Here is a 25,489-nt window from a genome sequence, read left to right on the forward strand (position 1 = left end):
TTTTTTTTTTTTTTTTTTTTTTTTTGAGACGGAGTCTTGCTCTGTTGCCCAGGCTGGAGTGCAGTGGCCGGATCTCAGCTCACTGCAGCTCCGCCTCCCGGGTTCACGCCATTCTCCTGCCTCAGCCTCCCGAGTAGCTGGGACTACAGGCGCCCGCCACCTCGCCCGGCTAGTTTTTTGTAGTTTTAGTAGAGATGGGGTTTCACTGTGTTCGCCAGGATGGTCTCGATCTCCTGACCTCGTGATCCACCCGTCTCGGCCTCCCAAAGTGCTGGGATTACAGGCTTGAGCCACCGCGCCCGGCACCAGAGCCTATACTCTTAACTGTTATGCTACCCTGACTCCAATAACTGAGAAAAAACTCCACATTCTAGTAGTTTTAGCAGTTTCAGAAACACTCAATCAGCATATGAGAGCTTACTTTGGGTTTGTCCTTTCCCCCTTCTCTTGTAGAGTTTCAAGAACTTTCTCCCCAGACAGGACCAATCGGACTTTTTTATTTTCATGATCAAAAGATACCAACATGTATTCCACCTATTGAAAATAAAGGTGAGAAAAATTAACATTCTTCCAGACTTGTTTTCAGGGTGACCTCCAGAAGAAAAAGGCAAGGAAACGTGAAGTCTGTAAAGGATCCACAGTAACTCCAGTCAGTCACATCTGCTTACAGTACAGCACAAAATAAGTGTTCATATGCATAATATGGAAACCTGCAGAAAGGATCAGTCAGTAGTGCCACTTCCACCCCTTCTTTCCTCTGTCCTACTTAATATCCTATGGAAAGGTCGATACCCATTTTGACAAGCTGTACATCAAAAAAGATGTATTTTGGAGCAAAGATTCTGGAAACTGCTGTTGTAAAAAAGAAGCTGCATTTTAAAATTTATTTCCTCAGTTGGCTTATTATAAGTTTAAGAAAGAGGTTATCTGGACATTGCAGTCAAGGTAGCTTATGCTTACTTATTGGCAAAGTAATAAGTAAGGTAGATTACACTTTCATAATCCTACTACCAGTCCCACCTTTGGAGAGTTAAACCATAACCATGAATATACCGTGTGGAGAAGTTATTTTAGGGGTTTCAACAATTTAATTTTGGTTTATCTCAAGTAATTTAAGACAAATTCTCCACTCTGAAACCATATACAATTTACAATGCAGGGTGCACTAGTGCACTTATTAACAATACCTGGTGGAATTCTAATAAAAATAAAGACTTAAACACCAAAGTCAGACTTCTGGGCAGAATACAACTAGAACCTACTTTTGTTTTTCCTGAAATTGTATGCTTTCAATCATGATAGTTGGCGTGAACAGTGAAGATTATGAATCACTATGTGTGATTGAAACAAAACATCCACTATCCATACGTAAGTGAAAAGATACGGAATTATTCAGGCAAACCCTTGAATGTACCCTTTGCACATGGCACCAAGACAGTTACTATAGAGGTAGGAAACTGACTCCTCACAAAGCAAACCAGGCCACGGTGTATTTGGTTTGGCCTACAATAGCAGTTTAGGAAAAAAAAAAAAAAAAGCAAGCAACAGTATATCCACTATTTCCCAGACATTTCACATGTAAATCTAGTTTCTCAGTCTTAAAACAATACCCAGAAGCTCAGCACGAGCCTGTGACTGTGCAGCTGCGCTGTCTGCTTCTCAGGGGTGCACACTGTCTACAGTTTATTCCCTTATTTATGTGTATTTCCCTGGTCTTAGAAGGCATTTGGGTCATTCACTCTCATCACAGAAACCTTACGGGCCAAGTAATATGATTATAATGGGGAAAAAAATGTTAGTAACTATAGGAGATAACCTAGCAGATTTAAACAACAACAAAATAAACTTTCAGTCAACTTTTATTAGCTCTCATCAGAATCTTTTTGCTCAGGAAATGGAAAAGGCTGCTTGATTTGGGTACGTGAACCAGAAACATGAGATCTCCACCTGCACAATCGCTCAGTGTCAGCTGACTAAAAAACTAGGCTGCAGAATCTGGAACTGTTCGCAACAACAATTACAGGTTGCAAGATACCATCTATAGATCTCTGACTCCAGAACAGCTAAAACCTGATGGAACAGGAAACTTGGTTAAGTCTCAGAATGGGTATGTGAAAAGATACAAGTTAATCTTTAAATGAGTATAATGAGAAAGGATACACTTTCATATATGAATCCTAATCTTCAAACCCAGCATGCAAAAGTAGGCATGATCACCCATTTCACAGGTGGGCAAAGGGGCTCAGAGAGGTAAGCTACACAAGGCCACAAGTGTCAGGCAGGGATTTGAAGCCAGCCCCGTCTGGCCTCAAGGCCCAGCACACCTTGCTGCTAGGACTGTAGAGGGTGCCAATCTTGGTAAATGAAGATAAGCTTTTTATAAAATTGTTAGTTAACCTATATGAAGCAGGGAAAAGTGATACTGCTGGTTGAAACTATCTCAAATTGATGATGCTTTTATTTTATGGAAGGGGTCCTAACATTGTATCATGGAAGCCGAGCTGTAACAATAGTTACAGTCATAGATTTAAACAGATGAATTGGCCCATCCCTCAGGCCCAGGACGGAACTCACTTATTCTATGCAGCATTCCTAACTCCCAGCCAGGAGGAAATGTTCCTTCTTCAGTACTTCCTCTATCACTCACTTAGACTCCAACTGATCTGCCTGGCATCTGCTACTGGAATTAAGTTATTTGCTTAACTAGATAACATGCTTCCTAAAGAAAGTCTAAGAGATACTTCCTTGCTTACTGAGTGCATCATTTATTTTTTACCAAATGAGCAAAAACTTGTAGCAATGATATAAACTAAGTTGCAATGACTTCTGTTAGTTTCCTAACTTTGAAAAAAATTGAAATCCTTAGTTTTCAAATTCATTCTTAGCCCACAAGTTTCAAACATGGGTAGGGCAAAAGAACAAAAAGTTCAAGCTCATTTTGAGTTTTAAACATCAGCCAAATGGATGACATTTAAAATGTTAACAAACCAAACTCTCCTCAATTAAAGTATAATCACTTCATGATCTCATTAAGCAAATGAAAGAGAAAAACATCAGAATATTTACCAAATGACAAAGAAAACCAAATTTACTTTTCAATAGAATATAATCAGTTGGAAGCCTCAAGAATTTCCTGAAGGTTTTTCAAACTAAAATTTAATGCCTTCTGAAGTGCTCCTTCTCTGCAGTCATCTTGATCTTTCTGCACTAGTCCTCACAGAGGTTCTCCAACCTTTTAGCTTTTTGTTAAACAACCCCACCACCTCAACACATTTATGTTTATTTCTGATTAGAGCCTGTCTATATGAGCATTCTGAATCGTAACCACATCTTTAAAAGCCAAACTAGAGCTGAAATGGGGTTGAACGCAATAACCTAGATGACTGGTGATAATAAAAAGTGATACATTAAGACAACGCTTTTCCAATATAAAACATCTAAAGCCCCAATACATTATTTTATGATTGCTGGATTGTATCCCCATCCTAAACTTCGTTTTTGAATCCAAAGGTTAAGAGGAACAATATACAAAAGAAAATCTTAAAACAGATGCCTTTCTGTATCACAACACTGATTCCAAGGATAAAATTGTACCGGCTTTCTAACTTTGAATAGCATTTAGGCTATAAACCCAGAATTGCAGCAACATCTAATATATTTACATACTTTACACACATATACAACTCCAAAAGCATATAAACCCAAAGAGTATTATAAATGGGTTGCAGAGCAACAATTCAAACTTGTGTAATTAACATATCATCTTGGAAGTAGGGGAAAAAATGCCCACTGAGCTCTATTCTCTGCAATACACAGGTTACAACGTCCTGAAGGTGACTTTGGGATACTGTTTTTTGGCACCCATCAGTTGTCCTTTTAACTGAGGGAGGAGACCCAATAAAAATATCTGACCACTTTGCAAGGCATTCAGATTTTAAATGTGCACTATTTTTACAAATGAAAATTAAAATCTCTTGGATTTCTATTGCTAAAAGGCTAAACTTTATCCTACTAGAATAAAAGCCACTACTCTCAGCTGTCATATCAAAGACAAAGACACATATAAAAGACCAGAATAAAAGTCACTAATACACTACTATCTCTGAGCTGTTGAACCAAGGACAAAGACACATACAAAAGCCTAGTATGTACTTTGCTTTACGTGTGAAATAGTGTTGCTAGGAACACTCCGGACACAATAATCCAAGTCATTTAATGCAGGTTTAAACAAGGGTGAGGTACTTTTATGTTAATCTGAAATTAGGCCAATAAAAAGAAATAATTTTAACGGAGGCGATGTAAGTACTCAGTACAATGCTGAATATACAGCAGACAGTGAAAATACCTGTGACAAAGAAGTTTAAGATAAGAGTAAATACAAGCTTTTAGGATTTAAGTCTTTAAACGGCATTTACCACTGGTATAAAAATGTTCTTTTCTTTCTTTTAAAAACATGTTGATATTGTACCTTAAGGGTAAGAGTTTCAGGGAGCTTAGAATTTGAGGAACAGTGGGCCTGGTGCGGTGGCTCATGCCTGTAATCCCAGCACTTTGGGAGGCCAAGGTGGGCACATCACAAGGTCAGGAGATCGAGACCATCTTGGCTAACATGGTGAAACCCCATCTCTACTAAAAATACAAAAAATTAGCCAGGCGTGGTGGAGGCGCCTGTGCGAGATCGCGCCATTGCAGTCCAGCCTGGGTGACAGAACGAGACTCCATCTCAAAAAAAAAAAAAAAAAAAAAGAATTTGAGGAATGGCTGGGTATTTTATGAAATACTAATTTCTTAATATCTACTCCTAGAGGTAAAAACAGTGCTTAATTAGGAAACAATACAGAGTTCTATAATACTCAGAGCAGTTATAGGCAGTTCCCCATTTAGGGAGAAAGTTCCTTTGTCAGTTTCTGTGTAAATGAGACGAAGGAATTTCCCCTCTCAAACTATTTAACTCATCATATGCTTGACCTCTTAAGGGAAGAAACCTACACCAAGTCCTTCAGAGACTACGAGCTGTGAGGTCCTACATTCCTCCCAGAGGGAGCATGAGGACTTTCCCCTCCTTACACCCTGGGAAGGATCTGTATTCAGGTGGTCAGCCCAAGAGGGCAAGACAGTGAAGGGCTCCGCAGGACCTAGTCCAGGTACAGTATGTGTGCAGGGCGGGGTTTTCAGTCCCCCTACCGACATCTGGGGTTCAGGGCCAGCTCTTCCACTCCACACTGCTGGCTCTCTTGCACTGGCCCAAGCAATAGTTTTGATCCTTTTGCTAGAACCACCTGTTGCTTCTCAGAGACTTAGTCTTCTCCTTACACTAACTCCTAAACAAGCCTGCAACCATTTTGAGGACGAAGGCTCTAGTTAGAGTTGATGACTCATCAGTGCCAAAAAAACACCGTCTTGCTGGACACACTCTCTGCCCTCCAACCCCCAGCACTAAGCCCTTTGTCCTTTTATCCATTCAACAAAGCCCTTTGCTAAGCAGGTGCTGGGAATACTGTGAAGAGCCAGGCAGAAGTGGCTCCTGTTCTCAGGCTTACACTGGCTGGACTGACAGCCAGTAACACGCTATTGCTGAATTATCTGAACGAGCACTCGAAATGACCAAAGAGAGCTGTACATATGTAACAGCAGAGTCTAAGCCAGTCTAGAAGATCAGAAGGCTTCCCAGAGGAAGTGCCATTTAAATTTAAGTTGATTCCTGACATGGGGACTGGCTAGGCAAAGGTGAGGGTCTAGGGATTCTTCAACATAAAATTCAACCTCCCATCAGGATCCTGTCCCCCAGGGGAGCTGCACCACTGACTGCAGCACAATCACCCTCTCGCCTGTCAAAGATGCAGATCACTGCATTCACCCCGCAGCGATCATGCCAAGTAGTCACCCTCTAGGTTATAAACTGTTTTAAAGTTAGGGGCTATGCCTTCTGTCCAGAAGACTGTTTCATAGCAAAATGGTAATGACAAATATTTTTTAAAAGAAATCTCAACCATCAAGTTGGATGGCATTCATTTCCCAAACTTGGAGCACCCAAAGAGGTGTTAGCCATAGTGATATTACTTTATTTTTAAACACCCACAGTAACATAGGACAACCTGAATGACAAGGCTAAAAGAGGAGCTGTGTTTTAAAAAGTAGAAAATTGAATATGAGATTCTAACACAGATGTAATAAAATTACATATGGCTCAGATTTTTAAAGATGGACTCCCATGTTCGATATGTCTAATGATGACATCGCAAATATGAAAACCACTGTTTCACAAGGTAATCTCCAAGCACTTTTAGGGGACCAGTAAGTACAAAGTAGAAACTGTGTGTGCTTTTGTGTACATGACACTATACATACATAACATCACACACACAACTATATTTTAAACTGATGACTGTGGATACTGTAATAATTAAATTGTACTATGTTCCAAAAAGAAAATGTTTTAGCAGTCTCGTCTAAAGCTGTATCAAATTCTTCTAACATTTCATATATTTTGAGAAAATAGGTTTTTTTCCTCCTACTTTGAAATGCCTATTCATACTAAATAATTTCGCATGATACTATGAAAGGTTTACACTTTTAGAAATTAAAATAAATGTGGCCTCTCCCTGATCTAGTTTTCTGTAGCACAGAGCAGGCTGCTTTGTATTTATAACACATTAATCTCCATTTTAATACTGCATAAAAATCAATTAATTTCCTAAAGGATTAGGTGGAGTAACTTTCTCAACGTTGTCTCGGCCCAAACAGAGAAAATATTCTTAACATGCCTAGATTAGTGATACGAGACCCAAGAGAAAAATTTCAAGACTTTAATAAAATACAGAAAGACAATGAGAGTTGCGGGGTAAACTGGGATGGCTCTCATACAGGGGAAAATGTCACCTGTCACCAAAGGAACACAAAACATTGTGTTGTCCATTATGCTACTCACTTAGCACATGTGGCTGTATGGATTTAAAATTACTTAGCATAAAATAAAAAAATCAGTTTCCTACTCCCTAATGGTTAGTGCAGAGTAGAACATTTCTCTTACTGCAGAGGTTGTACTAGGCAGCACTGGACCAAAACCCAAGAGAAACTACAATCCTGAAATTAATTTTACCTGGACACACTAATTCATTCTTGTTGGCACAAAGGAAATCCTTGAATGTAGATCTGCTCTTTCATGCTCCACAGATGCATGAGACATTTTCTGGGCCTCTGAATTTACACTGGCTGATTTTTTTTTTAAACATCATGCTACCACAATTCAGGCATATGTAGTTTTAATTTTCTGACAATTATAAAGACCATTAAGGCATTCCTACTTTATTTCTGAACCATATCTAGCAAAACCTAACCAGTCTTCTTACACAAATTAACCTCAGAAAAGATAGCACATCAAGTTGCCTATGGGGATGTCTGCTTATGGCCACCAGCATAACCCAGGTACTCTGTAATTTAGGAACCTAAACCAGAACACATTTTCTCTTAAAGAAACAACATTGTAAGTATGAATAGTTCTTATTTACCTCCAAACATCTGTACTTTAGTACAATAGCTTCTGGGTTCTAAGGACAAGTGAATTCCTTGGCTTTTTCCTAAGAACGTATTCCCCTGCTAGAGTCCTAGTCACCACGTGGTTGACAAGAAACAGTATCCTGGTCCCCAGACAGAAGCTGCTTTGGATCAACTGCCCTGCAGTAGCCAGAGCTGGGGCACCATAGCGGGTGAGGATCATGGGCAATTTCTGCAGGGGCTCCCTCTAGGTGCAGGAAAGTTTAGGGCTTTAGCATGTGGGCGGGACTATTGCTAGAGAGAATACATCCCCCCAGTGGGTGGTGCCCAGCTCAGGGTCTGATGTACTTCCTGGGCTGAGCAAGCAAGAACACACACATGATTTCCTTCTAAGGCATGTTATAAGCTAGGCTGTCCTAAATTCACAGACTGCCTATGAGAAATTCAGGATTTTAGTTCCTAGGAACTGGTGCTAGACTAACCAACCCAACGAAGAGAGAGAAAAAAAGAGAGCTTTCTAAAGAGACTAAGTGAGAGTCAATGCTACATGGAGGAATTCTAACTCCAAAGTGACTGCTAGTGCTCAGTGGGGGTCACCTATGCCTCCAGTGACAGGATGACAGGGCTTCAAGACCTCCAATTAATGCCATTCCACCATCATACGAATCTGAGTGCAGACATTCTGTCATAACTACACCTCATAAAGGCAGCGTCCAGTTCCCATTCAGGAATTGTACCTGGGTGTTACAGTAGATCCCACCAACAGAGGAATTCTAACCTGTGGGATCTGGAAGATTTAGGTTTTTGTGAATTCAATTTCCTTCCCTGCCGTATTTGAAATTCATGCTAAAGGATGAAAATCTCAGATAAGTTAAAGCTCCTGACTTGGGGTTCTGATTCTGGCCTGCTACCTGCTGCCCTGGGAAGAGGTTGGCACAAGCTGCGTAACTATCAAATGAGGTCAGCCTGATTTTCACAGAAAGGGCTCGTCCTGCATCTGCCTTTTCACAGGGCTCGCTGGCCAGCAGATTAGCTGGGAAGGCTGCAGTCACATTACTAAACTTGTTAGCATTTGTCCTGCAGACCGAGAACTTTGCCAAGCATATTCAATGGTATCGTTTTGAAAGAGTGTTGGCATTTCACTAGAAGAGAATTACCGGCTATGGGGTACCAAAAAATGCTTAAGCCTGGATCTGTGGCCGATGACATATTCATATTTTCATAAAAAAAAAAAAAAAGCCTACTTCCTGCATTACCACCATCGCTTTCTCTGTTTTTCCTTCTCTTCCTCGCCACTCTCAATCTCATCTCTGTCTGGAGCCTATTAAAACTGTCACAGAGCTCTTTTCCTCCTGCCTATTTAGGCGATAATAGGTGGGGGAGCAGCCAAGAGGGCAGGCTTTGGAGTCAATCAGTTTGAATCTTGGTAACTTCTCGATGCTTCAGTTTTTGCAGAATGGAGGTAATACTTGCCTCACAGGGCTACTGGGGAGGATTACATAAAATAATGCATGTAAAGTGCTAAAACAGTATTAAGTACACCGTACTACTTAAGGGTTAGTGGTTACTATTTTCTAGCTCCAGGGCAGCGATACACTGAGGGACACAGAATAGTGTCTTGTGCTTTTCAAACGTTGGTTACAGCTCCTTTGTGGGCCATGATGAGTTGTGATCAACATAACAAAAAATAATTTTTAATAGGGTAGAATAGAAATATCAGAATATGTCACTCATGGGAAGGGAACTGCTGTTTTGTGGAAATGTTTCACAGAGCACTTGTTTTAGTCGAAGGTGAAAGCTACTAGCATGGAATACTGTGTAACCCTACAGTCAGGAAGACCATGGCCCTTCAGCAAGCAGGTCAAGTCACTCTCCTTAAAACTTTTAAATGGCTCACACTCAGTAGAAACTTCAACATCCCTCCTAAAGAGCATTACGACCAATCTTCTCAGCCTCCAAACCCCACACCATGTTGCAGCTACACTGGCCTTTTCTGTCTCCACAACAATTACTTCAAGGCCTTTGAAACACTTTTGTTCCCTCTGCCTGGAAGATTTTACCTCAGTACTTCAAAGAGCTGGCTCTTGTGTGCTTCAAGTCAAGTGCCACTCCTTCAGAGAGACCTTTGCTGAACCCCCAGCACGGTAACTCCTTCCCCTTTCCACTTTCAAGGGGTGCTACCCACCCTGGTGCCTCCTAAAGTTGTACAAGGTATTTATCCTGCGCAGAGCAGCCTTAATTTTCCCTAATGATAGCCACTCAGAATGTGTTGTAGTCTTTGGCTTTTAAACCATCTGAAAATAAGAGAAAACCCAATGTCCGAAGTTCCAGTTCTAAACTACTGTTTTTGAAATTAAAGTCTTCCAGAAACTCTTAGTATAAGACCATCCGTTTTTCTTTTACTCATCAAACACAGAACATTCATTTTATTCAAATTAATTTTATTACCCAAAACTTACCCCTTTAGAGCATATGTTTTCTTTAAAAAGTTTACATATACAGGAGTGGAAATCTTTCTAAAATTGACCACATCCCCTTCTGCTATCAACAGGAAGATACTAAACATACTTTCCCTTTTTATTAGGACTTCGGACGTTTTTGGCAATTTCACTTCTTTAACTACAGCTATAACAGAGCAGGGCTCTTGGGGGCACATCAGGAAGGCCACATCTGGACCTGTTTTGGGCAGCTGCTCTCCGGACTGGTCCCTCTCATTTCTGCCTCAATTTCTTGCAGTACATCCTGAGCTGAGAAACTAGATGACCAAGTTTACAGGAACTATGTATAAAGTGATCTGCATACAGGCGTCAAATATGCTTCCAGGAATAAAGTTTTTGTTTACTTCCCAGTTCTTGCTCTATTTGAGTAGTGGAGCCAACAGATGGTAACCCCTAGACACAACTTAACACGCTGACAGGCCAGGGTTCTACTCTGCTTAGCTCAGGCAGGACTGCTGAAAAGTCTGCTAGAAAACAGCAGCTTCTATGACCTTTTCTATCTCTGTGAAGCTCTGGGCCCCCGCCAGCAGTTAATCTGAATACAGCAGACTTACAGCCCAGATTTTTACTAGTTTCCTGGAAAAGCGTCATGAAGTCGCTCACCTTAGAGTCTGAATTCTGCTAAGTCACCATCCACTTCAAAAAGGAGTTAACTGAATCCAAAGGCCTAAAAACGGAATCTCGGTGGAGGGGGACAAAGACAACAGGGGGTCTGTAAGAGCATTTATGTAACTAGGAACATCTGTTTTGCGGGCTCTTTTGTAGTATTATTGTGGAAATAAGTTCAACTACTAAACTCTAACCATAAAACAGACACAAAAATCTAATACAGTAAGTTCCTTAGAGATCATCCATCAGAGCAGAACCTTAGCCGTAGAAACCCAGTCGCTCAGGTTTCTATGGTATGTCGCTCAGGACATACCAACCCAGATAACCAAACTTTCCAAGTGCCAATAAAGGTGTATCAAAAATGAACCCTTTTGGCTATAAGTCTGAGGCTCATTACATCCTTCTTTGTCTTTTCAAACCATGTCTGAGAAACATAACCATTAAGTGGAGATTAAGTCATCACTCGTTCCGTTTCACTACACACCAGTGATAACTAAGCCACAGAGATACTACCAAAGTGACCCAAATTCATATGCTGTCCCAGTGCAAGCCTGTTTCCTTCTAAAAATTATAATCAAGATTTCAAGGATCATATGAAATGTAAAAACATGCATGGGGGCTTTGTGGCATTTATTTTGGTCTGACACCAACTTCTGCTATTCTCCCAAATCCTTAATATGTTCAGATATGGTGTTGCCAGATGCTCCCGGTACCTGCCCAAATGGCAAATCCAGAGGCTTCTTGTCCTTCCCCACTTCTTGAAAGCCTGCCATCATTCTGCCTACACACAGCAATACTTCTAACTCCCATACCGAATTTCTAGGAAATTATTATCTGCGGCTTTATAATTAAGATTACTTCTTAATTATAAATATATATAACTTATATATAAGTTATATATATATTAATATTATATATATTAATAAATATAATTACTAATTATAATTAAGATTACTTCAGTTGACGGTAAAGTATGTAATATCAAAGAAAATGCTAAAACCTGAAAGGTTGCAGGGGAATGAATTCTATCACTTCTGGTAGAATGTACCGATTTTCATAAGTTACAGAGTATTAAGTGTTAAGGTATTCTGAAACAATTACAAATTGTTAAAAAATACAACTAAAAGAATGTATATATATATAAACATGCAATTCAAAACACGAAATGATACAGTTTTTTAATTAGTCTTACAGATGAGGAAATTATGGTCCAAAGAATTTAAGTTCTGTTTTCTTCTTTTCTTTTTTTTTTTTTTGAGACGGAGTTTCACTCTTGTCGCCCAGGCTAGAGTGCAGTGGTGCGATCTCAGCTCACTGCAACCTCTGCCTCCTGGGTTCAAGCGATTCTCCTGCTCCAGCCTCCATGGTAGCTGGGATTACAGGCATGTGCTACCACTCCCGGCTAATTTCGTATTTTCAGTAGAGACGGGGTTTCACCATGTTGGTCAGGTTGGTCTCAAACTCCTGACCTCAAGTGATCCACCTTCCTCGGCCTCCCAAAGTGCTGGGATTACAGGCGTCAACCACCGTGCCCAGTCTTAAGCTCTGTTTTCTAAGCTCACACAACCTGGGATGACCCCAGGTCTTAGACTCTGATCTTCAGACTAAAGCCCATTCATAAAATGTATGTCAACTTTCAAAATAATTGTGCTTTAACCAAATATCCAGTCACAGGATGATAACAGAGATACTAAATGATGAAAACTGTAGCTTCAGAGCAAAGAAAATCCTGACCTTTTACAAACTTGGCTAAATCTTGGTGATGGCAGGTATCTTATAAATCACAATGATAGCCAGCTTTGCACAAAGTTTACAGACAAAGGAGAACAAAGCTAGAAGGATAGAAAAGTGGGAAACAATTCTACTTCTAATCAAGATGGAGTAACAGGGGCTAAATTTACCCCCCTACCTGAAAAACCAAAAAACAACAACAACAAAAATAAATAAAGAGAGAGGAAGAGAAAATATACGAAAGAATACTTTTCAAGACACTGCATATCAGATAAGAAAGGATCCCTGAGATATAGGGGAAAATCAGTGGGCCCTACAATTTCCCCCACTTACTGCCTGGGGAGAGGCTCCAGGTCACGGGCAGGAAGGTAAAGTAGAGCCCAGTGGACTCCCTGGGTGGAAGAGATGGAGGTGAAGGTCTGGGGAAATCATTTACAATAGAACTGAAACATAAGAAACATTCAGGGATAACAAAAAAGACGTGAAAGACCTATACTGAAAAACTACACAACACTGCTGGGAGAAATTAAAGATGTAAGTAGAGTGGAGAGATATTCATATACTCAAAGACTCAATATTGTTAAGATGTCAGTTCTCCCCAGACTGAGCTATAGATTCAATGCAATCCCAATAAAAACCCCAGTAGGGTTTTTGTTTGTTTTTAAGTAGAAATTGCCTATCTGGTTCTAAAATTCACTTGGAAATTTGGAAAATCAAAATATCCAGAAGAGTCAAACCAGTTGAAAAAGAATAAAGCCAGAGGGCTAATACTACATGATTTCATGGCTTACTATAAAGACACAGCAATCAAAAGAGTATGCCATTAGCCAGGTGCAGCGGCACATGCCTCTAAGTCTCAGCTACTTGTGAGGCTGAGGCAGAGGTTTGTTTGAGCCCAAGAGTTCTAGGACAGCCTAGGCAGCACAGCAAAACCTCATCTCTTAAAAATATAAATAAGGCCAGGCGCGGTGGCTTATGACTGTAATCCCAGCACTTTGGAAGGCCAAGGCAGGCAGATTGCCTGAGCTCAGGAGTTCGAGACCAGCCTGGCCAACATGGTGAAACCTCACCTCTACTAAAAACACAAAATTAGCCAGACATGGTGGCACATGCCTGTAACCCCAGCTACTCGGGAGGCTGAGGCAGGAGAATCACTTGAACCTGGAAGGTGGAAGTTGCAGTGAGCTGAGATTGTGCCACTGCACTACAGCCTGGGCCACAGAGTGAGACTCTGTCTCAAAAAAAAAAAAAAAAAAGAATAAAAAAAGAGAATGAAAACAGACTGAGAGGAAATATTTGCAAAGTTTGCAAAGCATGTGTCTGATAAGACTTACATCGAAAATATAGAGAACGCTCAAAATTCAATAGTTTTAAAACAGACAAATGATTTTAACACACTTCACAAAAAAAGATACACACGTGACAAATCGGCACATGAAAAGATACTCAACATCACTGATCTTCAGGAAGATGCAAATTAAAAATACAATAACGTACCACCACACTCCTATTAGAATAGCTAAAATTAAAGAGACTGCCCATACCAGTGTTAACAAGAATGTGGATGAACTGAACTGGCATACTCACTAGTGAGAATGCAAAACGGTACAACCACCCTGGAAAAGTCTGGTATTATAGTTTCCTTAAAAAGTTAACATACACCACTCCAAGGGTAATAAGATGAAGAAAAGCATTAGTCCATACATACAAACTTGTATGTTAATGTTCATATAATTTTTTTATAATAGTGAAAAACTGAATGCAACACAAATGGTGAATGTATCAACAAACTGGTATATCCATGGAATGAAATATTACTCAGCAACGAAAAGGAATGAACTACTGACGCATGTAACGTGGATGGATCTCAAAATATTTATGTAGAACCAAAGAAGCCAGACCAAAAAAGTATATGCTGTATGATTTCCTAGATATATGAAACTAGATATCAAATGCAAACTATGATTTCCTGGATATGAAAATCTAGAAAATGCAAACTACAGTAACAGAAAGCAAATCAGTTGCATGGGATGGAGAGAGGAAGAAATTACCAAAGGGGCATGATGACATTTTTGGAGATAATGAATATACTTATTATCAGAGGTGATTTTATGATGTATACATATGTCAAAACTTACCAAATTGTACATTTTAAATATGTGCAGTTAACTTTATAACTCAATAAAGCTGTTTAAATGTTTTTTTTTTTTTGAAACACCTGATTATATCATGAAATGTAGAAACAGAGTACTAATTAGCAAGCTCATTAGGATATGCTCCTTCCAATAATACCAGCAACATCAGTAATGCTTCATATACAGTTTTCTAACTTTAATAATATATTCACAAGCCTTGAGAGTATGTAAAAATGTTCAGAAACATAAATAGTGATGTTAGAGGCTCAGTTAATATTGTGACATCTTTTCTGAACGTGCAGAGTCTTACTGAATGTTACTCAGGTTTATGCTTCAAAATGAAACTACGCACAGTACCAATCAATGAGTATATCTGCTAATACCATACTTCTAAGACAGTAGGGTCTTAACATGCAGGAATTCAACAGTGATATGGTAGGTCATAGTAACTGGTAAGTCTTAAAGGATTTTTCTGTAGGAGATAGATACAGAAGACTAATATACTTTTTTTCCATTCTACTTTTCTCATGTTTTTAAAGTACAACGTAACCTCTACTTATCGAGAACTAAACAAAGACCTCTATAAGCTGGCTAAACCTATTCACTGCATTTACAATACCAAACTGCACAATAACCTTCACATACTATCCAGTGGTATTTCTCACCTTCCTCCTGTGTTACACTGTTCTTTTGGCAATAATGCCTTCCTTTCTCTCCTTCATCTAATTAATGACCACACATTCTTTAAGGCAGTTTCTCAAAGGTGGTGTCTGAAGAAAAACCAGAATCAACTGAAGTGCTCTCCCTCTCTCTCTCTAGCATACACACATGCACACATGTGCAAAGGGCACAAGGGAACTTCTGGGGGGTGGGTAGGGGTTAATGGACAATAAATGCTGTTGAATCAACGTCCAGTGACAGCTAAAAAAGATAGATGCGACAACTTTGCTTTTTGTGCTACAGAATACGCTATGACCTATAGAAGAAACCTGAATCTTTGTCATGCCTATTAAGAAATAATTAATTTGTGCTCTATATCTTATTTTAAGAAGCCTAGCCTGTGTGAATGCATTTTTGAAGCGCAACTTAGAAATGCGATCAAAATCGCTTGAGCCCGGGAGGCTGAGGCTGCAGTACACTGTGATGGGGTCACTGCACTCCAGCCTGGGTGACAGAGCCTCGAAAAAATAAATAAATAAATAATATTTTTAAAAAAGGAAATAAATATGATAAAAAATTATTGTTAATGGAATTTATCTGAATGAGCAAGTTTCAGTCAACTGTAAAAAACAAACAAACAAAAAAATCCCTACATATGTGGAATGTTTCATTCCCCAATGACCACAGCTATTTAAATAAGATATACTAGATATTTTAAATTTTCTAAGTAAATGGTTTAGGCTATTTATGAGTTTTTACTTAACAGGCTAGACACTTGCAAACCATCTCGCTAATATGACCTCTTTTAATCTCAATAACCCTGTAAGGAAGGTAGTGTTGTCCCCATTTAATAGATGACAGAACTGAAGTTGAGAGAGTAAGCAACTTGCCCAAAGCTATAGAGAACCTTCAATTTGACTCAAATAATTGTGCTTTTGTCCATTCTAGATTTATTGCTCAAGACTGTATTTTTAAACAGGATCATAAGCTTATTCATTCATAAGCTAGGCATTTTCTTTCTTTTTTTGTTTGAAAGAGATGGGGTGCCACTCTGTCACCCAGGCTACAGTGCAGTAGTGGCATGATCATAGCTCACTGCAGCCATGAACTCCTGGGCTCCAGCAATCCTTCCACCTCAGCCTCCCAAGTAGCTGGGATTACAGGCACAAGCCACCATGCCTGGCAAGCTATGCATTTTCTAAATAGTCACTTCAGCATTCTGAACCCAGCATAGGCAAATTGGAAGTTCAAACTCAATGGATGATATATCAGCCCTTAATAAATCCCATTTCTGTTTTATACATAAGAACATGCTCATAAAGATTAAAGATACATTGCATTTTCCTCTCAAAGTTCACATGGACTTTTCTGCTAACTAAAGGATAATTTACCTTTTTGCCTTCAAGAGCCACTGCACTGGGTTACAAACTTAGAAGAAGTATAAGTTTTAAATGTTGTTTTCTGACTCTCTACAACCTATACAGTTTGAACTCTGCAAAAGAAAATTCAATGAAATTCATGACTGTAAATAACCCAAAACCTGGTAAAATATTTAAGGACTGGACCTGGAGTCAGACAGATTTCAATTCTGATGATACATCTGCCACTAAGTAGCTGAAAAGGTCTGGTGGGCAGCTAACATTGGAGTGATTAGCAAAAAATCAGGAGTCGTATTTATTACATTTACATCATAGATTTCCCAGATCTGTCTTTTAATGTGCCTAAGTTACAAACAAAACCCATATCTGAAAAGCTGTGTGTGAACTGTGCGGAAGTGCTTACTTGTTTGTATTATCGGCAGGCAACCAGGGCACCCAGGAATATCCCCCTCACCTCGCCTCATCCTGGGGCAACAAAGGTATCTTCCTGGAACCTAAGAGCTAGAATTTCTGTTTCCCACAGAAGCAGCACAGTAAATGGTGGCTAGAGTTAGGACCTGTCATAGTAAAGGTGAAACAGGCATCTGCAGGCTGATCTTGGAGCTCTCACAGGAAAATACCCGAGTTCCAAAAAGCCAGCATACACGCAGCTCTGTAAGACAATCCACTTCGGCCTTGGACGAGAACACAAGCTGAACCCCAAATCCAAAGTTATTTCTGGTGTGAAGAGACAAATACTATCCTAGTAAGTAGAGCTGAGAATTTCTAAAGTGGCAGCCTCTCCTTCCAACCATACCTATGGCGAGTTTTCAGTTCATGTTTGTCTTTTTTGATCCAAGTCCATGGCTCTATAAGTGCAACAGTAAGCAATAAAAAGCAGCATTTTGATATGATCCCCATAAAGCCCAACATATCACATCCAAAACACCACTTTCTGTCCTGCGGGCCATTCTTCATCTCCACGTGGCACACCACCCACCACACCCACTTTTATCTACCACACACACTTTTATCTGCCCAGCCTGTTTCTCAGCTATTTCTCAAGGCTTCTGCACACAAACAAGCTCTCTTGCATCTGAGCCACTAGGCTTCTGACCTGTCTTCAGACTTCTATTCAGAATGTGTACCAGTGAGTTCCTACTATGTGCAAAGATTAGTGCTAACCTGTTCTTTTTCACAAGGCTCACCTCATCAAATAAATAAATCTGAGACTGTGGTCTTCAAACTCTTCAACTGTGAACCATTGTAAGAAATAATTTACATGCAATCCAATGCACAAGCCTACCCTTCACACACCCCCTCAAAAGATAACTCAGAAGTTCTATGTAACATTCTTACTATGGTATGATAGATTAATATTCTTCACCCTGTCCCATTTAATATTTTTAAAAGTCCTGTTGGCAAAGCGATATTAGCACTCCAGTGTTCATCGAAGTTATTCACCATTGCCAAGATGTAGAGACAACTAAATGTTCACTGACAGAAGAATGAAGAAAATGTGGTACATACAAGCAAGGCAGTATTATTCAGCCTAAAAAAAAAAAAAAAGAAAATCCTGCAGTATGGGACAATTTAGATGAACCTTGAGGACATTATGTTAAGTGAAATACATCAGTCACAGAAGGACAAATACTGCTTGATTCTACTTATATGAAGTACTAAAAGAGTCAAACTCACAAAACAGAATTGTTCCCAGGAACTGGGTGGCGGAGAAAATTGAGGAACTGCTAATCTGTGAGCATGGTTTCAATTATGCAAGATAAACTAGTTCTAGAGATCTGTACAACACTGTCCCTGTAGTTAACAATACTGTATTTGTGCACTTAAAAATCTGTTAAAGAGGTAGATCTTGTGTTAAGTGTCTTGCCACACACACACACACACACACACACAAAGTCGTGGTTGGAATCTTCTAAATGTATGTCAACCCACTACTGAATCATGACCTGCTGTCTGAAAAATAATGTTCTATCTTACAAAAGGGTGATTAGATTACATTGACATGATGATGATGCTAGAGGAATGGTTAGAGGCATCAGCAAATATTTAGGCATGATGAGACCCTCCCAACCTCAACCCGCAAAAAAAAATAGTCACACCTTCTCTTTGCCCATAAGAGATGTAGAGAGGTGGCCAGGCACAGTGGCTCATGCCTGTAATCCCAGCACTTTGGGAGGCCGAGGCAGGTGGATCACCTGAGGCCAGGAGTTCAAGACCAGCCTGGCCAACATGGTGAAACCCCAATTCTACTAAAAATACAAAAATACAAAAATTAGCCGAGTGTGGTGTTGGGTGCCTGTAATCCCAGCTACTCAGGAGGCTGAGGCAAGAGAATTGCTTGAACCCTGGGAGGCGGACGTTGCAGTGAGCCAGATCACTACGGCCTGAGTGACAAGGGCAAGACTCCGTCTCAAAAAAAAAGAAAAAAAGAAATGTAGAGAGGTACCACAATGGAGAATTAGTATCTGCATCCCAGATCAAGGGTAGGAGGGAGAACTAGCTGGGGGGAGACCAAGGTTTCACTGAAGTGTCATTGCAGGAGGAAAAAGTAGGGTGGGGATTCTTCTTAATCACCTGGGCAATCTTCACAATCTTAATTCTTTCCTTTGTGTCAGGCAACTATCAACACTTCAGGGCAGGAATGTTATTCTTCTCAAAAATTCTATACTCCACCCAGAGATATAACTGAAGCAAATTTAAAATAATAAAAAATGAGCAGCGGGTTATGTTTTTCATCTAAGATGACTTTCCTACCTCAGTTTCTGTTTACTCACCACTCCAAAAGACATTAATATGTTAGTGGGTTGGGGGGGAACAAAGGCAGATGTGGAAAACAAAATAGTCTAGAGAAATAGAAAGGATAGATCATAAAACAATAAAATGCTGGTAAAAGCAGCATTTCAAATGAGGTTTAAAAAAATCAATTTATAACTTTGTATTTATAACAGAGTATTTGGAAGAAGAAATGTGAAGGTATAGTCTCAATAGTCACTAAAGAAAGTTTTCAGTGAACATCATTTACACATTTTAAGGTAAGAGCAGTGTTATCAAATCTTTTTTGGGGCTGGGGGGCTAAGGTCTCACTGTCACCCAGGCTAGAGTGCAGTTGAACAAGCACGGCTCACTGCAGCCTCAAACTCCCTGGCTTAAGCGATCCTTCCATCTCAGCCTCCCGAGTAGTTGGGGCCACGGGCACACGCCACTAATTTTTAAATTTTTTGTAGAGATGGGGTCTCGCTACATTGCCCAGGCTGGCCTTGAACTCCTGGGCTCAAGTAATCCTCCTGTCTGGGCCTTCCAAAGTGTTGGGATTACAGGCCACCACGCCCAGCCATTATTAGAGTCTTAACACAATATCAAAGTCTAATTCTCCACAGATCTGCTCAGTATAATTTCTTCAAGAAGTGTTATGACCTGGCTGAAATGCTGTGTCCAATTTTCTCTTCTTTATAGATGCATAATACAAGTTTGCATTATTGCCACTCTTTTCCAAGCCCCTTGATCTTTCAGAGTGGGAAGGAGGTAAACCTATTGCAAAGCTCTCCATGAAAGCCTGTTAAAAGTAGAGACATATACTTCAAGACTCTACTCTTCAGCTCTTCTCACTTCAACTTACCTAACAACTACAAAAGTCACTTAAAATAGGTAGTTCTAAATGCTCTTCCTGCCAACAGGAGAGGCCCTTTTTAAAAGGGTAAGATTAAGGATTCCTGGAGGGTCTTGCAGGAATACACAATGGGACGAAGATGGATTAGGGGTGGTGGGGGGTGGGGTGTTGTCTCGGGAATGAGTTGCTGAGCTCCAACTGTGCTGCAAATTTCCTGTTGATGTACTTCTACCTGGGACAATGACTACCAAAGACATGAACTGCCTGTCTTTGTAGAGAGACCTAGTTAAATGTCAAAAGAAGCACAGGGCACACTGGCTCACGCCTGTAATCCCAGCACTTTGGGAGGCCGAGGCAGGTGGATTACCTGAGGTCAGGAGCTTGAGACCGCCCTGACCAACATGGTGAAACCCTATCTCTACTAAAAATACAAAAATTAGCTGGGCCCGGTGGCAGGCACCTGTAATCCCAGCTACTCAGGAGGCTGAGGCAGGAGAATTGCTTGAACCCGGGAGGCACAGGTTGCAGCGAGGCGAGATCGCGCCATTGCGCTCCAGCCTGGGCACAGAGCAAGATTCCGTCTCAAAAAAAAAAAAGAAAAAAAGGAGCAGCACAAAAAAATTTCAAACTTTGAACTGCTCTAGAATGACTAGTTACCATACAGTGGAAACTTTAAATGGTAATTCACTCACTCATTCATGCCACAAGGACCTGACGCCAGGCACAAGGCTGGGACCTAGGAAAACAGAGGTGAACAAGCATTATGTCCCTGCCCTATTTCGTCTTACATTTTCCTGTGACACATAATACAAAAATGAATATACAAAATGGCAGATGCTGTAAAGAAACTATGAACTTTACAGTAAAACTGAAGAATCATCACCAAAACACATGCTGTGCTTTTTCTGTTCAAAGAAGTGACAAACCACTTTTTGTAGAAATGTGAATTACTAGTCATCATACTTTCCTAATTTAAAACAGCACAATTTCTTCAGCTGTAGGAGGCAGAATTATCTCCCAATCTTAGAAAAAAAAAAAAAAACTAACTTTTTGAAAGGAGATATTCTGCACTGGTGTAACAGCACCTCAGCACTTACGCCAAGAGTGATAACAACACTGGCCAAAAGATAAACAGTTTACACAGGTGGCAAGCCAGCTAAGGCAAAAACTAAAAACAAGAAAAACAGAGATGGACTTCTCAAGAAGTCATTTAATGTGTACTGCATACACATGTAATTTTCAAAAACAGAAAGGGAAGGCACAAAACGTTTTGGCAGATGACACTAAACCAACAGTTTTAACATTGCTGCATTCCAGATCATCCCAATAAACAATGGTTCAACATACTGAGAATCCAGAGACATTTCATCTCTAGGCAGAACACTGGTTTGTGAAGTTTAGATGCTGGACCTAGGCCATGGAAAGACACAAGCAAATCCTAATGCTGAAACTCTAAATGCTTTCCCACTTAGAACTAAACAGGAAAGGGAAGTTTCCTCCCCCATGTAGGAAACTGAGCCGTAATTTACTGGTTTCAATTTATAGCTATCAAGTGTGTGTGTTGGAGGGGAGGGGAGATGAGAAGTTGGAGAGGTTTAAGAAAAAGACACCTGCATGAGGTTGAGCAGAAGTGGACATCCTGAAGACCTGATTTCTAAAAGCAGCAGACCTGCTAGGAAAACTTAGTCTCTTTCATACTGACCGCAAAAGCGAATTTTGAGCCTCTAAGGTGGATCGTGGTACTCGCCTGTCTGCAGAAACACTAGGTTGAAGACTCGCAGCACCTAGTGTCACTTTTTCATGCTCACGCCCTCCCAGCGCCCAATCCGTGTTTATGGAATGAAGGGGAAAACCCAAAAGAATGAATGAACGAGAAAGGAGTCTAGTCAGGAGGATGGCCCTGGACGCCGACTAGGCGAAGGCAGGGACGATGCTCCCGGGGCCGGGAGGCGCTCGAGGACCCCCGGGCACAGTGGAGAACGCGGACCGCGATAGGGCCGGGGGCGTAGGGCCAGACAAAGGCAGCGCGGGCGGCCACACAGGGGTGCCGGGCAAGGGCGGGGGCCGCGGGCGCTCACCTCATCGCCCCACTTGAGAACGTCCTTGTGCCGGTCCTTGACGGCGTGGTAGATGTGCAGGAACTGGAGGATCCCGTGCCGCCGCACGTGGTCGGCATGGCGCTTGGTTTCCTCCCAGCTCAGCGGCGAGCCCTGGGACAGCAGCCCCATGGCCGCCCCCTTCTCCTCCTCCTCGGGGCTGACGGCGGCCGCCCGCTCCCGGCGCGAGACGGACACTCAGCCGCCCGCAGAAGGCAGCTGCCGCTCCACCCCGCGGGGGCGCCCTCGGGCCGCAGTCGGCGGAGGGAGGGTCCCGCCCGCTCCGGCTCCCCGGCGGCGGCCCCTGGCGCCCAAGTGACAGACCCTGGGTCCGACGCACCGCGCGGATGCGAAGGCAGAAGACCGAGGGCAGGCGGGACGGCTCTCGGCCCGGCGGCCTCGCCCTGGCCGGCTCCCCGCTGCTCCTTCTCCCGCTCCGATGCGGCGGCGTCTGCGGACCCCACGGCCGCGCTGCCGCGGCTGCTCCCGCTTCTCTTTGCCGGTCTGGTGCACTGGCTTCTTCCTACTTGTGACCAAAACCTGCGCCGCCGCCGAGCATGCCCAGTCTTTGCGTCCGCTAGCTCGCCGCTCCAGGGCGCGATCCGTCGCTCCGGGTTTTATAGACTACGGGCGAAGGCGGGGACAGGAGGAGGTGCAGCGGCGGAGGCGTGGCCGGGGGGAGCCCGGTGGGAACTGCGGAGACTGAGGAGGGGTGTGCAGGGGTGGTTGGGGCGGAGTCGAGGGAAGCAGCTCGCGGAAAGGGGGCCTGCGGTCTGCCTCGCTTTAAGCAAACGCGACATGTCAAAATTCATTTTTTTTTTTCCTAATCAAAAGAGACAAACTTGGGGTTGGGGAAGAAAGTTGATTGTTTGAATCAATGACTCACTCACCATATTATTTTTTAGTTGGTCAGGGCCTCACACTTAAATCAGTGAGAGCGGCAGAATGTGTTGAGAAAAGTATTAACATGGTAGTGAAGTGAAACAGTTCAACTCTAGGCTCCATCACTTACTGACTGTGAGACTTGGGACAAGTTCTTCCCATAGCTGCATACAATTATATTAATTCTATCTTTTATAGATGTCGTAATTATGTGCATAGTGTACATGTGTATAGTGTTGATGGTCAATAAATTGACCCGGTTACTAAGAGGAATCAATTTGTCAACATTTGTAAATCATCATTATTCCCTACTCTCTTGATTAACTGGTGACATATGTTCTCTGGATGGCACAGACACCATTTATTGCAAAAAGTCTCGAGATAGACCATATGAGGAACCATCTCCAAAAGTTTATCCTCCATCTAAACCTAAAATTCATCCCTTAAGTGATCAAAATGACGTTCATGTGAGCCTACAGTGGGGATGAAGATAGTGGGAACACCTAGAGTTGGCCTTATCTTGGAGGGAAAGGAGAGGAAGGAGGTACCATGCCCCCAAATAATTGTTTAATAAATATGTGTTGACAGAGCAATGACCTGTCAGGGGAAAAGTGCAAGCAACTAGATCATACATGTACCTACTCAGAAAGTGTGTGTTTATCATACCATCTTCCCTCGCACTACAGAGTTAACATTTAGTAAGCACTTATTAATTGCTGAATGAGTGAGTACATGATAGCCAGATTCTCTTCTCCCACAGCCTTCATATTGGTTGTGCCCCTCACAGGACTTGGGTACATGAATATCCAAGGTCTGGCTGGGATTTCCACAATGGGGTGTGTGTGTGTGTGTGTGTGTGTGTGTGTGTGTGGTAGGGATGTTTGAAGCTCCGGAGATGTTTCCATCCTCCTCACACAGCTGGGATAGAAATCAAACCACATTCTAATTTTTCCACAGCCTTTCCTCTGGGGCAGAGATGACTTATGCCTTTTGTACCTTTAATTCTAGAAAAGTGCTTGGTATAGAGTGTGTGCTTAATAAATGTTAGCTTCTCCGTGAAAAGCAGGTAGTGGGAGAGGGGGAGAAACAGTGTTTCACATGTAGGTAAGACATCCAAGGATCACTGGGTTATTCTCACCATCTCACCTCACATTTTCATAGACCTGCATTGTTCAACATGACAGCCATCAGCCACATTGGCCGATGCACATTTGAAATGTGGCTAACATGACCGAGAAACCAAATTTTCATTTTAATTTAATCAATTTAAATGTAAATTTAAAAACTGATACACCATTCAGTTACTGGAAAGCTTTTTTTTTTTTTTTTTTGAGACGGAGTCTCGCGCTGTGTCACCCAGGCTGGAGTGCAGTGGCGCGATCTCGGCTCACTGCAAGCTCCGCCTCCCAGGTTCACGCCATTCTCCTGCCTCAGCCTCCGAGTAGCTGGGACTACAGGCGCCCGCCACCACGCCGGGCTAGTTTTTTGTATTTTTAGTAGAGACGGGGTTTCACCATGTTAGCCAGGATGGTCTCGATCTCCTGACCTCGTGATCCACCCGCCTCGGCCTCCCAAAGTGCTGGGATTACAGGCTTGAGCCACCGCGCCCGGCCCAGTTACTGGAAAGCTTTTAAGTAAATCTGGAACAAGTTGGAAATGTGAATCCACTTTTTGACTGTAAATTTTATGAAATGTAATTACAGATCAAGTATTTCCAATGAAAACTTAGTGGCCCAGATGTGCTGTGAGTGTAAGTCACACACCAGATTCTAAGACTTAGGGGAATAAAAAGTTGTAAATAGCTCATGAAAAATTGTATATTGATTACATAGTGATATAGTATTTCAGAAATTTTGAGTTAAATATGATGTAGTACGTTATTTAAATTAATTCACCACCCCCAGTCCCACTTTTATTTTTAGTTTTAAAGGAGGCTACTGAAAAATTTAAGATTACATATGTGGCTCTCATTCCACTTTATTCAAACAGTACTGATGTAGACCTTGATTTACTCTTCGCAAAGCACACTTTTCCCATACACCTGCTGCACACCATACACTTTTCCCATGCACCCGTTAGGAATCATGGACCTGGGCGGTTCAATAACAGACTAAATTCTAGTCTAGCCAAAGCCCTACGCGACACTGAACCTAGTGAGAGTTTAACACTGTAATTGGAGTTATTCTGTCCTAGATCCCGGCTGACACTCACATAAGGGACCTCCCTCACCCTATCCCCCGCATTCTGAACCAGCTCTCCCAGCGGGGGTCCCAGGGCTTTGGATAATCCCAAAAAGGGCGCAGGCACTGTTGCACCACAAGGCAGTTATGCCCAATTTAAACTTTGATCTCTCAGTGCCTTCAGCCGTTTCTGTTACAAAGAAAAAACAAAAACCCTA

The 25,489-nt window shown here is 41.6% G+C and overlaps 1 protein-coding gene across 2 annotated transcripts in view; it reads right to left on the reverse strand.

Moving 5' to 3' along the window:
• GCLC (glutamate-cysteine ligase catalytic subunit) overlaps window positions 1-22,830 on the reverse strand; it is a 48,407-nt gene extending 25,577 nt beyond the window's left edge. Inside the window, exons 1-2 of one of the 2 annotated variants that reach the window (XM_025382871.1) lie at window positions 22,192-22,830; window positions 422-534 (exon numbers count right to left, since the gene is read on the reverse strand). In XM_025382871.1, the coding sequence (XP_025238656.1) occupies window positions 422-534; window positions 22,192-22,341 (263 nt within the window). In that variant the 5' untranslated portion in view covers window positions 22,342-22,830. The remainder of the gene's footprint in view (window positions 1-421; window positions 535-22,191) is intronic. The other variant, XM_025382870.1, reaches the window with a different exon arrangement.
• Between the last annotated feature and the right edge of the window lie 2,659 nt (window positions 22,831-25,489).

Source organism: Theropithecus gelada, chromosome 4 (assembly GCF_003255815.1).
Source record: "Theropithecus gelada isolate Dixy chromosome 4, Tgel_1.0, whole genome shotgun sequence".
NCBI classification, from domain to species: domain Eukaryota; kingdom Metazoa; phylum Chordata; class Mammalia; order Primates; family Cercopithecidae; genus Theropithecus; species Theropithecus gelada.